Below are 14,926 nucleotides of genomic sequence, written 5' to 3'. Positions count from 1 at the left end.
TGGACCTTCTGTCTCCTGAGGTAGGCTGCGACCACTGCGAGGCATTTGGTAAAGACTCGAGGCACAGACGCCAGGCCAAATGGCAGTACACGATACTGGAAGTGTCGGGAGCCGACTACGAACCAAAGGAATTTGCGGTGAGACAGAGTTATCAAGATGTGTGTGTATGCGTCTTGAAGATCTAGAGAGCATAGCCAATCTCCTCTCTGTAGAAGCAGTAGCAGGGAGCACAAGTTTACCATCCTGAATGTTTCCTTTTGTAGGTACTTGTTTAAGGCACGTAGGTCCAGAATTGGACGAACGCCCTCTGACTTTATTGGAATGAGGAAATAACGGGAATAGAACCCTTGTCCCTGTTGGGAGAGGGGCACTGGTTCTATTGCCCGTAAGTTGAGGAGGGATAATACTTCTTCCTTTAGAAGGGAGGAGTGGTCGGAGAAGCCCCACGTCAGCCAAGGTGGGGAGTCTGCCAGTACGGTTAGGAAGTTGAGATGGTAACTTCAGTCACTACAGCGAGTACCCATTGATCTGTGGTGATCATGTGCCAGATGTTTGCGAAATGAACAACCAACCACCGACTGGTACAGATGGCAGAGGAGGATGGTCCATGCTCTCCAGCGAGGAGTGAAAATCCTGAAGCTAGGCCCGGCTGAGGAGCTGGCTGGGTCTTCTGAAGCCAGGATTGCTGGGACTGAACCTTCTAGTAAGGCCTGGAGAGGCAACCTCAAGTAGTAGGAGGATAATATCTCCGTGGTTTGAATGATGGCTACTTAGATTCTCTTCTGAACGTCCTCTTGGAGGTGGAAGTGAAATCAGAAGGCACCAAAGAAAGGGGACGTAGTGTCTCGTGGTGGTCCTTGAGCTGCGCGAAGGTTTCTTGGATCTTGTCCCCGAAGATATTATCCCCAGCACATGGGAGGTCATCCAATCGGTCCTGTACTTCTGGCCTTAGATCAGAGAACTTCAACTAGGCCCATCGATGAGCACAAATCCCCACTGCAGACACCCTGGAGGCTGTGTCAAAGATATCATACACAGCGTGGACTTCATGCTTGCCAGCATTCAGACCCTTTTGGACCAAGGAATTAAGTTGATCTTGAAATTGGTCAGGCAAGGAATCAGAAAAATCCTGGATTTTCTTGAAAAGATCCCTGTTATACTGGGTCATTTATAACTGGTAGGAAGCAATGTGGGAAATAAGGATTGAGCCATGAAAAACACAGCGGCCAAAGGCATCCAGGAATCTTTGCTCCTTCCCTGGAGGCATGGAAGAATGAGGCTTAGAACGACGAGCTTTCTTCTGGACCGATTCCACAACCACAGAATGATAGGAGAGCTGTGTTTTCTGGAATCCAGGAGCTGTCTGTACCAGGTAGGTGGCATCTGTTTTTCGGTTAACCGGTGGCACAGAACCTGGATGCTCCCAGTTGCGCTTGAGCAGGTCTAAAAGGACCTCATGAACAGGGATGGACATGATCTCCTTGGGTGCATCTACAAATTGGAGCACTTCCAGCATCTTGTGCCTGAAGATCTCTTCTATCTGAAGTTGGAATGGAATGGCCTCAGTCATCTCCTTAATAAAATTTATAAAGGACAGGTCCTCTGGAAGAGAATGCCTTCTCTCTTCAGGGGGAGACGGTTCAGAGGGCAGATCATTTGAATCCTGAGAAGAATCATCTGTCCAAGGTTGGTAGGGCTGGTCTCCTGCGCCCATGGGATATTCAGGCAGAAGAAACAATGCTATTCTTGTGGGATCAGACTGAGGCATCAATGGCACCAGAGGGGGCACCGACGGCGGCTCTGACCGGGGACGGTGCAGCATCAACGATGGACTTGGCACCGATGGAACTGATGATACCAGCGGACGAGTCGGTGGCAGGACTCCCGACGGCCTGGGAATGGGCTCCGGCCTTGGTGCGTCTTCATCCTCCGATGACAAAGGAATTGGAGTGGAAGGAATGGGACATACCGGTGTCTTTGGTCCCAGCGGTGGAAGGGCACCGATTAGTGCATCCATTCTATCCAGTAAACGTGCGAGCGCCGCGGGTATCGGGTCGGTGGCTGGAGCCGGAATCGGTGCTGGCATCAATGGAGGCTGGAAGCCCTGCAGCGCTTTTATGATGGCCTCTTAGACCATCTGGTCCAATTCCTTGCGGAGGCCTGGGGCGTGTAACCCCAGCCCCAGAGTAGGAGGCAGCGCTGGCGTAGCCGGAGGGTCCACCGATGGAAGAGGAGACACGGCTCCCTGTACCAATGAAAGTGGGGAACACCTTGGTGACCCAGTCTCAGAGGAGGATGGGGCCTTCTCTGGATGGGGTTTTTTAGTGGAAGGCTCGATCAACACCGATGCCGAGGGCTTGCCTGGATTGGCGGATTGAGCTTTACGATGGCGGTGCCGGCGTTTCTCTCGATGATTGCCTCGGTCTTTCTCCGGCGCCGGAGACCAAGCAGTGGACAACTTCGAAGCAGGATATGTCGGGCGGAAAGCACCGGGAGCCAGCTGCTGATGAGAGGTCAACGGCGCCGGTTCAGACGATGTCGATACCTGTGATGGAGTCGGTGGTTTCGACTGGAAGAGAAACTCCATCTTCTCGGCTTGGGCCTTACGGCCCTTCGGCGTCATTTGGGCACATTTGGTGCAAGTTAGGACATCATGGTCTGCTCCCAAACACAACACACAAACCACATGCAGGTCTGTGATGGACATTGTCCGAGGACAATCGGGGCACCGCCGAAAACCCGACGCCATGGCTTCGACAAAAATTTAGCTGCGGTGCAGTCGATGGCCGGTAAGCCCCAAAGGGAAAACTCAACAGGAATCGACCGCAATGGAGGGTAAAGCCTTATCTACACGACCGCGGGTATGAAATCAACAGGGGGACCCCGGATGGGGTAGAAGTTTTGAAAATTTCAAAGTAAAGTTAAGTGAGAAAATTCCTGTCAGGAATCTCTAAAGAACTCCTTATCCTGTGTGGCTATTGCTGCGTGGAAAAAAAGAGACTGAAGGGGGACCCCTGCTAGATGCAGGGTTAGTGCCATGCTGGGTATGCCCAGTAGGTGCTAGTCAAAGTTCTAGAAACTTTGACAAAAGTGTTCTGTGATTGGGCTCCATCCCAATGATGTCACCCATATGTGAGGACTACCATCCTGCTTGTCCTGTGAGAACAGCAAAATCTCAAAGTATGAATACCTTTTTAACGACAGACCATTATGCTACATTCACACATCTCATTTTAACAGTGCTGCCATCATGAAAAGTAAATGTATAAAAGATAAAGACTAGTACCTTCTTTGCTCCCATCAAGGCTGCTTTCTGTAGTTTGCTGTAACAGTACTTGGCATATGTGCTTATTGCCACACCTGTAAAATAAAAATAAAGACAAATGTCAAACCTTAAATTCTAGAGGTAAAAAAGCAGAGCAAGCTACCAAAATGCAGCAGGAAAAAATATGAAAATAAAAGAAAGATCTTTTTTTCTCTGTTGTATATTATAATTCTACAGTGGGCCAGGTCCAGCACATTGAACTAATATAGACTAGAGCATATGAGTTAGAGCATATGAGCATGTGGCAATTCATGATACAAAGAACAGGGCAATGATTGAACAGACTGCATACTTGTGTTAATTTGAATCTTAATTTTGAGACTGCAAACAAATGATGCTACCACAATGGTTAAATTCAAAACTCTGATGTACAGCTGGATATGTATCTGGATTCCAGTACTAGAATGATCATATACCAAGCAATCGTTAGAGGACTGAGTGACTTTAACCAAGCCAAAACTGGCAATATATCGTTCAAAAATACTTTCCTGGAGTGCCTTATTACTATCATGAAAGGGCTTTCTGAAATAGCTGTAGGAGAATACTGGAAGAATGGCCCTGTGAGGATTTGAAAGCTGATTTACAATAATATATTCAATGGGGACAATTTTCAAAAGGTTTAACTGGCTCACTTTGGCGCACAAATTTGGCCAGTTAAAAACAGATGGCTCCAGGGGAGTTTCTAGGGCAGCTTTTGAATTAGCCAGCTAACACTGATTTTCAGTGCTAACTATTCAAGTTTTGCTCGCTAAAACTAGCAAACAAATTGCAGATGTAAATTTGGACCGGTTAGTTTTAAGAAAAATTTCAGCGTAGTTGGTTAGATTTATTTGGAAATTTTCCTAAAGATAGCCATTTAAAATTAATAGTTTATATTTGCCGCCTAGTATCTTTTTGAAAGTTAACCCAAGTATGACTCAATGAAGCCACTTTGTTAAAAATGTTGATCCAAACAACTGTGAATGATGGTTAAAGATATTTTTATTACAATTTTATATACAGCATTCTGAAAAGATTTGTTTGAAACTGGCAATATTCAGCATTATCAAGAATTCTGTTGCTGTACATCTTTTTTTTAGCACAGATCTGAGAAAGCCTGGTTAATGCTTTATCCTCTAGTTCAGACAAAATCTCTTGGATATCTTTGTCCATAGCTAAATATGGTCTGTATCTTTTAATCCTTTATCTCGGTGGAACCTCCACTTATGAAGAGATTTGCTGCATAAGCTTTATTCACCCATTATACATTTTTTTAATCTAAATTTTTTATTGAGCAATATAAAATGAACAAATAATGCAGGAAGATAAAAGTCTCCAGCAGTAAACACAAAGTAGTTTCAACACAATTCTTAAATATAGCAAAGAGAAGCTACTTGCTAACTTCATGGAGTGCCCCCTAGTCTTCTATTATCCAAAAGTGTAAATAACCGATTCACATTTACTTGTTCAAGACTTCTCATAGTATTGTTCTTTTGCAAGCAGATGAGATCTTTTCAGGGTCACTAGATGGGAATGCCTTCTGGTTGGGGCCTAGGCGAAGGGGTCCCAATCAAATAATATGTTGTTCTATTGTCCACTTTTCTTTTGGACATCACCTTGGCTGAAGAGGGATGACTTCTCAGCTTAGCTGTGTTACTTGGAATGTAGGGGGGATTAGCTCTGTAGTAAAGCGATGGGGAACACATATCGCTATGTTACAGGAAACATATCTAGATGCTGTGGAACATCCAAAACTACGTAGGCAATGGGTTGGTACTATTTGTTCCTCTCAGGCGGATGCAAAAAAAAAAAAAAAAGGTGGTAGTGGGGGGTGGCAATTTTCACTGGAAACACATTCCTTTTCAAGACACTAAAGTGGTGTCTGATGAGGCAGGGAGTGATCTCATATTGGAGGGTCGCTTATATGGGAAACCGATTATTTTGTGTAATATATATGCTCCTAATAAATATAATCATGCATTTTTTGTTACGACAGTTCGGCTCTTATCTCCTTATCTGAATATCACAATGTGATTGAAGGGGATCTAAATTATGTTTTAGTGTTGAAGATCTGCTCCCCCGAGGGGCGGAGTTAGCAATCTGTTGTAGATCTGTTCCTCCAGAGAGGCGGAGTTAGCAATCTGTTATAAATCACCCCGCCAAAGGGGAGGAGTAACAATCTGTTATAAATCCGCTAGGGAGTTAGCAGTCTGTTATGGATCACCCCGCCAAGGAGAGGAGTTAGCAATCTGTATAATGCTGCTCCCCCAAGGGGAGGAGCTAGCAATTTGTAATACTCCGTAGGCGGAGTTAATGATCTGTTGTGGGTTGGCTCCCACAGAGTGGCAGTCTGTATGATGCCGCTCAGCAGTGTAAGGAATAAACACTTAGGGGTAGATTTTTAAAAACTGCGCGATCGCGTACCCTAACCTTTTTTCTTTTTGTTTTGAAATTTACTTCATCTGAAGAGATGAAGTAAGTTCCGCGTGCCGGCCAGCTGCTCGTGACAGCACCCCACCCCTGTCCAAAAAACCCTGCTCTTCCACGTGTACCGAGAGATACGCATGTGGCTGGGCTGTTTTGAAAGTGTGCTCGGCCCGGCCAAGTGTGTATCTCCCAGGATTTCCAAATGTTGGTTTTTAAAAATGTACTTGTTAGTGAATCAGGGCCTAAGTTTGTACCTGAGGCAATGGCGGGTAAAGTAACTTGCCCAAGGTCACAAGGAGCAGCAGTGAGATTTGAACCCTGGCTTGTAGCCCACTGCTCTAACCACTAGGCTACTCCTCCACTCTAGGAGTTATGGTATACGGTTAATTTTGGGCATTTTTCTTTTTAATTTGGAAAGTTTGGCCACTGCTGGCAGGGGTGAAGTGGGGAGATAGGATCTCAATAGACTCCCACCGATTTTACAATTCTGGAGGGGAAACACCAGAAGTCACACCTGCTCTTTTAAGGCCTAATTCCAGGCACATAAAAGGTTAAATTATCCTTACCTAATATTTTTCTTTCCTTAAGACTGCTAGACCTGTCTATAATGCTAAGGATTTCTCTGCTTCTCAGTTGCCAGACAGAGGGCACACCCCCTTGATGACTTCACTCAGGGCAATAAAAGGGGGTGTGGTTGTAGTCCTCTTCAGTAGCTCTCTGTATCTAAGAAAGGTGTTACAGAGAAAAAAAATAGGAGGAAGCTTCAAGCTCTATCTTCCCCTCTCCCCCCCCCCATCCTCTTCCTGTGCCTCATGAATTTACCCTTTGTAAAGTGAGTATGATTGACAGCACTGGATCCTTACCCTCAGGTGAAATGGGTAAGTGAAAAATGCCTTTCATTTAATAATAAGGAATAATCCTTCTTATTATAAACATTCCAAAGCTTTGGGGGAAAAAAAGTTAAGAAGATGGAAAAAACTTGGGTATTCTGAATTATATAGAATAATTAGGGACTGGATTTTCAGGTGAAAGGATAGTTCTAAGGGGCAGTGCTGTTGATAATAGCTGCCATGTTTCATCCCAGGGCAATAGTTTTCTATTACAGGACTGTAGTCAATCCATACTTGGATTTATTTCACAATAATTGTTACACTTGGATTGCAACCTGTATATTAATTCCCTTACAGAGCCACAGGTGCAAAATGTATTGTTAGACTGTTAGGTCAGTGTAGGTCATTTCATTATAATCTGCAGGAGAATCTTTGCTGCATGTACAATTGAGGCACCTGATATATTATCAATTGCTTTTAAAATTGCATTCATTGAGAATGTGTCTGCCAAGAAGCAGCAATATCATCTAAGAATGGTAATGTTTCAATTTAATAACTTTAAGAACAAATAAAAACAAGCTTTCCTACTAGAGTATTTTAGGCTCAACAAAAGAAAATGAGTATTTCTGCATCACTTATTACTAGCAGCTGGGAGACAGAAATAGATGTGCTGTTTTCTGCATGAAGTCAACCGAAAGAAGGCATGTAAGGACGGGAAATAAAACAGCTAATATCAAGTAATTTCAAGGTTCAGGGATTCTGCCAACTTTAGTTAGTCTAAACTGATAATCAGGATGAACAACTCTCAAATGTTATTTTGAGGACCAATTTTGGAATTATAGGGTTGATTTTATAACTGTCCACACTGACTTTGAATCAATTATCTACCTGTTGGCTTCAATTTTCAAAGGGAAGTCTGTGTACAATTTCTCTTTGAAAATGATCCCAGAAAAACTACCTCCCCATCCACCTTTACACTTGCCAATATGTGCGGGAAGATTTTTGAGAAAAAAGTCCATTAACCATTATTAAGGTGTAGTTACAGAAATTCATTAATTATTCTTGGGATAAGCAGCTTGGAATCTATCTACCCCTTGGGATCCTGCCAGGTACTTGTGACCTGGCTTGGTACTGTTTGAAACAGGACACTGGCCTTCATGGGCCTTTGGTCTGACCCAGTATGGCATGTCTTATGTTCTCATGTGATATATGTGTATACTTTTTAATATACAACTATATATGTGTAAGTGTAAAGCTCTCCCCTAGGAATGCTTTTTTCACACTAGGTAAAAGTATGTGCACAGAGTTCCTACATAGTACTTTTATCTGTATATAGGATGGCCAATTTTCTAAAAGTCTAATTGCATGGGTAAAGCAGATGGAAATGGCTATGAACATGATCCTCCTTAAGGAGAGACTTAGAGAGCCCCACTGAAATAGATTAGATGAGATGGATATTTTGTGGATGCAAAATGAAAAAATATCCAGTTTTTGGCAAAAAGATCTCATTCTCCACATGCAAGACAGTAGGCCATGTCATTGGTAATTGAGGTATCAGAACCCTGCTCATATCTTTCCCTGAAGAAGTGCGATACCCAAAATAACAATACACTGCACAGGCTAAATATCTGTAAATTGTATATGGGGGATGGATTATTAGTGCATGAATATAAACTAGTATATTAGTCACAAAATCCCATAAACACAGGAGGTGGCAGGCAGGTCCCTTCCACTGATGTTTGTGGTCCTGGAAGTGGCTGATTTCTTGGCAGGAAGGCGCCTTGTTACATTTAGATTGTATAAATACCCAAACTTAATAATAAAAATACTACTAATAATAATAATAATTGATACATTTGTCAATTTATTTATTTATTTATTTAGCGTTTTTCTATACCGGCATTCATGATTAGAAACCACATCATGCCGGTTTACATAAAACAAGGGGTGAGAACAAGAAACGAAAAACAAGTGCAAGGAGAACAAAAGTTACATTACAACAGGGTCTTAAAACTGGGAAGAGAAATTAGAATAAGAGAGACGAACGGAAGAGATTAAAATATTTACATTATTTACATTATGATATGAAATCTATTGTATAGTTTGCTGTCTCTTGTCTGTAGGAATTATAGCCATGAGGTAAGGCCAAGGGCTTTTACCATATGCAGAACATTTATAGGTGAATTTTAAAAGCCCTACACATGCCAAAGCTGTTACGGTCGTGGGCCCTTGGGCCGGCTGAGACTGTAGATGTACTGTGGGGACCCACAGGAAGCGTCACAGCTGGGAGGCGGCGCTGAAGAGACTCTGGAGGAGACTTCACCACTGGAAGCTCGAGGTCCCCCCAGGAGGAGCCCGTAGGGACCCGGGCCTCTTGGACTTAGGCGGGACCCTATACAACCAAGGATCCAGGCAGCGGCTGAAGAGGTGGATGGAGAGGACGGCTGGACCCAGGAGGCTGGAAAAGTCTTCACCCTCGGAAGCCTGCGGCTCCCCCGGGAGGAGCCCGTGAGAGCCCAAACCGCTGGGACTTAGGAGAATCCTCTGGGCCAGCAAGTACCGGATACCTGAGGGAGTGGAAGAAGCCAAGTCGGAGTCCAGAAACGAATCCGGGTCAGAAGCCAGAAGTCAGAGATCCAAACCAAAGCCAGGGGCAGGAGCTGAAGACAGAGTCATGGGACGGAGCTGGGTTGGAAGCCAGAAGTCAGAAGTCAATTCCAAAACGAGGAGCAGAAGATGAAGACAGAGTCGTGGGACGGAGCCGGGTCAGAAGGCAGAAGAGACGATCCAGATCCAAGCAGCAACTAGACACTCAGCAAACTGAGAGAACCTCGTTGCAAGGCAGGGACTTGACCAAGCTGCAGGGCTTAAATACCCTGCAGTGTCTGACGTCATCCGGAAGCCGTCCCCTTGATTTCCCGCGCTGGTCCCTTTAAGAGACGAGCCCCTGTGCGCGCCTAGGGGGCGGGGCCCAGCGCGTCAGGTCGGCAGCATCTCCCTCGCGAAGGGAGAGCCGCGGTTGCAGCCATGTCGGGCCTGGACGGCTGAAGATGAGTCCGCGCGGGCCGGGCTGGCCCTGTGGTAGGAGGAGGGACCGGGGCATGGCCCGGTCCCGTAACACTACCCCCACTCCTACGCCCCCTCCCTGGAGGACTGGGTTTACCTGGGTGATACACAGGGAACCGATGGAGGAGGTTCTTGTCCAGGATATGGGAAGAAGGCTCCCAGGAATTCTCCTCCGGACTGTACCCTTCCCATGAGAGGAGGTATTCCCACCGGTGACGGTGGAACCGAACATCCAGAACATCCTTCACCGTGTAGGTGCCGTCGGTCTCGGCATCAGTGGCAGTGGGATCCGGAGGTTTGTCATGAGAGGTGGAGAGCACCACAGGCATAAGCAGAGACATGTGGAACACATCGTGAATCCGTAAAGTGGACGGTAGTCATAGCCGGTAGGATACAGTCCCTACTCGCTCCGCCACAGTAAATGGGCCAATATACCTGGGGGCCAAGCGCATGGAAGGAACCCGTAATCGGATATTCCTAGTACTCAACCATACTTTACTCCCCGGGAGGAGGACTGGGGCCAGGCGCCGTAGTTTGTCGGCGTACCTCTTCGCCTTGGCAGACGCTAACCGGAGTTTTTCTTGAGTAGAGCTCCAGAGGTTGCGCAGTTGTCGAGCCGTGAGCTGCACTGTGGGCGATGGCACCATCAGAGGTATTGGTAAGGGAGAGCGAAGGGTCTTCCCGTAGACTACCTGGAATGGAGATAGGCTGGTAGCCGAGTGCTTATGGCGGTTGTATGAAAACTCTGCCCAGGGTAATAAGGCGACCCAATCATTTTGGAGGTCTCCCACGAAGGCCCGAAGGAAGGTTTTAAGGGACCGATTAGTGCGTTCAGCTTGGCCGTTGCCTTGGGGGTGGAACGCCATGGTCAGGTCGAGTTGCACCCCGAAGGTCCTGCAGAGGGCTTTCCAGTACTTTGTCGTAAACTGAGGGCCCAGATCGGAGGCTATATGCAGAGGGAGCCCATGCAGGCGGAAGACATGTTGCATGAAAAGACCTGCCAGCTCTGGTGCCATGGGTAACTTAGCAAGCGGTACAAAATGGGCCATCTTAGAGAACTTGACGACCATGACCCAGATCATGGTCTTCCCTTCAGAGACAGGTAGATCCACAATAAAATCAATGGACAGGTGGGTCCAGGGCTCTGTGGGAACGGGTAGAGGCTGAAGGAGTCCCCAAAGATGTCCATGCAGGGGCTTCTGCCAGGCACACATAGGGCAAGAATGGACATAGCTGTGGACGTCCTTTTTGAATTGGGGCCACCAATAAAACTTGGTCAGCAAGTCCAGGGTCCGGGCTACTCCTGGGTGCCCTGCGGTGAGTCATGGACCCATGCTAGTACTTTCCTACGCAGGCGAGTGGGTACCATGGTCTTGCCGGCGGGAGCTACCTCGGAAGCAGCGAGGAGCACCTTGGCAGGATCAAGGATATATTGGGGTGACGGTGGAGTATGCTCGATCTCAGTGGTGCGGGACAGGGCGTCCGCCCGGATATTCTTGGAGGCCGGTCGGTAGCAAAGAATGAAATTAAATTGGCTAAAGAACAGGGACCACCGGGCCTGCCGGGGTTTGAGGCGCTGAGCGCGGCACAGGTACTCTAGGTTCTTGAGGTCCGTATACTCAATCACTGGGTGCTGGGCCCCCTCCAACCACTGGCGCCATTCTTCGAAGGCCATCTTTATGGCCAGGAGTTCTTTGTCTCCGATACCGTAATTTCTTTCTGCAGGTGAAAATTTCCTGGAGAAGTAGGAGCACGGCAACACTTTACCATTGCCTGATAGTTGGCTCAGGACAGCCCTGAGCGCCATGTCGGAGGCGTCGACCTCCAAACGAACTGGCGTTGGGGATCTGAGTGATGTAGGCAGGTGTCTTCCAAAAATACTTCCTTCAGGGCCACAAAAGCCTGGCGTGCTTCCGACGACCAATTTTTTGCGTCCGCCCCTCTCCTTGTAAGTGCTGTTAGAGGAGCCACCTTTCTGGAGTAGTGCGGGATGAATTGCCTATAGAAGTTAGCGAATCCTAAGAATCGTTGAAATGCTTTTACTCCTATGGGTTGGGGCCAGTCTCGAATGGCGGATACATTTTTTGGGTCCATCCTGAACCCCGTGGCTGAAACAATGTAACCCAAGAAAGGGAGTGACTCTTGCTCGAAGAGGCATTTTTCAAACTTCACGAACAACTGATTCTCCCTCAAAATCTGTAGTACTTGCCTCACGTGTTAACGATGAGCCTTCAGATCCTTAGAGTAGATCAGTACATCGTCTAGGTAGACAATGATGGAGGAGTTGAGCATCTCTTGAAGCAGCTCGTTCATGAGGTGTTGGAAGACTGCTGGAGCACTGCATAGCCCAAAAGTCATTACCAAGTATTCGTAATGTCTGTCCCGGGTATTGAAAGCAGTCTTCCATTCATCCCCAGGACAGATGCGCACCAGATTGTATGCCCCACGAAGGTCAAGCTTGGTAAATACCTTGGCTCCTTGTAGACAGTCAAGAAGTTCACGAATCAAGGGTAATGGATACCGATCCCGCCGGGTGATGCTGTTCAGGCCTCAGTAATCTATGCAAGGTCGGAGGGACCCGTCCTTCTTCGCTATGAAGAAGAACCCCGCTCCAGCCGGGGATTTGGAGGTTCGAATGAATCCTAGGTCCAGGTTCTCCCGGATATAAGTGGACATGGCTTGTGTCTCCGGAAGGGACAATGGGTATACCCATCTTCATGGCGGCATGGTTCCCGGGAGCAAATTGATCGCACAGTCAAAAGGGCGGTGCTCTGGGTGCATCTCTACCTTTTCCTTGGAAAAGACATCGAGGTAGTCTTGGTAGTGTGGAGGCAGTGCCAAAGAAGTCGTTAGGAGAGGTACTGGTGGTTGAGGAACGGCGACCAAAATAGGAGTTGAAGCACGATGGCCCCTAGGACGCCACCTGGAGGGTCCCATGAGATTACAGGAACGTGCTTCCGCAGCCAAGGTAGCTCCAGGATGACCGGATGCATGGATCTCTCCAGAACGAGGAATGAAATCTCCTCCCATATGCAAAATACCAGTGCGTAACATGAAAGGCCTGGTACGAGTATCAATGGTCCCTGGAAGAAGTTTCCCCTGAATAGAGCACACACGGAGCGTGGGTCTTTGGGGTTGAACTGCAATCTGGAGTTGCTGGACCAAATCCTTGAGGATGAAGTTTCCCCCGGCTCCAGAGTCAATCAGGGCTAGCGTATCGAACTCTCCTTCGGGAAGGAGTAAGGTCACCGGGACGGTGCACGGGGAGGCAGAAGTGGTGCGACCCAGGGTTAGCTCCCCGACTGTCCCTAGGTCTGAGCGTTTCTCGGACGCTCACTACAGTGGGCAAGGAAATGGCCCTTGCCAGCACAATACAAGCACAGGCCCAGGGACCAACATCTTCTCCTTTCTTCCTGAGAGATAGGCCCCCAGCCCACCTGCATGGATTTGGGATCCAGAGCCCCTGGAGAGGCAGAAGGGGAGCGTCTGTTCCAAGAAGGTGTAGTTTTGTTTTTTTTAATTTTTATGCATTTTCATTATACAATATAACTGTCAACAAATGAATACAGATCAGAATATTATGAAGTAAAATTGAAACAAAAATTAAACAAAATTATTATAGTTATCTAGTATTCATAGTTGGTATAAGTACTTGGAAATATTTTAACTCATGAAGTTATATAACGGAGCCCTATCTGAGGAAAAAAAGGGAGGTTACCCTTCACCAAAAGAACAACTGTAATAACTGAGATTACAAACAGATATTTCTCTCTATTAAGCCTCTAGCTCTATAGCCACATTCTCTTGGGGTTTGGAATCCAAAAATACTCGCAGCTGTGAAACCTCAAAGAATATAAATTTCTGTTGCTGAATTTCTACTTCACACTTACAGGGAAATTTTATCAACATCTTTCCTCCTTTTCCTTCTACTTCCAATCTTAAGTCTAGAAATTTTCTCCACCTATCTTGGGTTTGTTTAGAAAGATCTGGATAGATCCATATTCTACTTCCATGAAACAAAATCAATCTATTTCTCATATATGATCTAAACACAGTGGGGCGGATTTTAAAAGGAGCGCGAATAGGCCTACTTTTGTTTGCGCTCCAGGCGCAAACAAAAGTACGCTGGATTTTAGTAGATACGTGCGGAGCCGCGCGTATCTACTAAAAAACCTGGATCGGCGCGCGCAAGGCTATCGATTTTGTATAGCCGGCGCGCGCCGAGCCGCGCAGCCTACCCCCATTCCCTCCGAGGCCGCTCCGAAATCGGAGCGGCCTCGGAGGGAATCCTCTAACACCCTCCCCTCACCTTCCCCTCCCTTCCTCTACCTAACCCACCCGCCCGGCCCTGTCTATACCCCCCCCTTACCTTTGTTGGGGGATTTACGCCTCCCGGAGGGAGGCGTAAATCCCCGCGCGCCAGCGGGCCTCCTGCCCGCCGGGCCGCGACCTGGGGGCGGGTACGGAGGGCGCGGCCACGCCCCCGGACCGCCCCGGGCCGTAGCCACGTCCCCGTACCCGCCCCCATAACGCTGCCGACACGCCCCGAAAACGCCGCGACGACCGGGACCGCCCCCCGACACGCTCCCCTCGGAGAACCCCGGGACTTACGCGAGTCCCGGGGCTCTGCGCGCGCCGGTAGGCCTATGTAAAATAGGCTTACCGGCGCGCAGGGCCCTGCTTGCCTAAATCCGCCCGGTTTTGGGCGGATTTAGGCGAGCAGGGCTCTGAAAATCCGCCCCAGTATCTTTATCTATAGCAAATGAAAAGGATACATGTAATACAGATCTAGTAGTAATAATTGTATCTATAGTTGATTCTATTACCCCAGTTAAATTCAATGAGGTTTCTGCATTGCGATTCACTTGTGGTAAAGATCCTTTTGATATAACATAGTATATCTTCGAGATAGTGGGGATAGCTTGTTGTGGAATTTTTAAAATTTCCAGTAGATATTCTTTAAACATATCATAAGGGGAAATTAAATCATGTTTTGGAAAATGTATTATTCTAAGATTTAGATATTTAAATGAATTTTCCAAAACTTCCAACTTTTTATCATAGATTATCTCCGCTCTAGTGAATTTCTGCTGCCATACTTCTAAATTTATCAAGTCTCTTCTCCATTCGTTCCAATTTTACATCAGACTTTGAAATTGATGATTCAACATTATTAAAATGTTGATTAGAGTGCAACGTTATCCTTGTAAGATTTAGCAATGCAGCTTCTAGAGCTTTGATTGCATCCCACAGATTATCCATTGTTATTAATGATGTTTTTTCCAGATGTAAAGATAAG

The 14,926-nt window shown here is 46.8% G+C and overlaps 1 protein-coding gene across 3 annotated transcripts in view; it reads right to left on the bottom strand.

Moving 5' to 3' along the window:
* The window catches only part of ARHGAP39 (Rho GTPase activating protein 39), a 725,782-nt gene that overhangs the window by 208,369 nt on the left and 502,487 nt on the right, over positions 1–14,926 (bottom strand). For all 3 annotated transcript variants that reach the window (XM_029592209.1, XM_029592211.1, XM_029592212.1), the window contains one exon: positions 3,287–3,360. In XM_029592209.1, the coding sequence (XP_029448069.1) occupies positions 3,287–3,360 (74 nt within the window). The remainder of the gene's footprint in view (positions 1–3,286; positions 3,361–14,926) is intronic.

Source organism: Rhinatrema bivittatum, chromosome 2, assembly GCF_901001135.1.
Source record: "Rhinatrema bivittatum chromosome 2, aRhiBiv1.1, whole genome shotgun sequence".
Classification (NCBI taxonomy): Eukaryota; Metazoa; Chordata; class Amphibia; order Gymnophiona; family Rhinatrematidae; genus Rhinatrema; species Rhinatrema bivittatum.
Note: the sequence above shows the minus strand (reverse complement) of the source record. Positions and strands in the feature narration are given on the sequence as shown.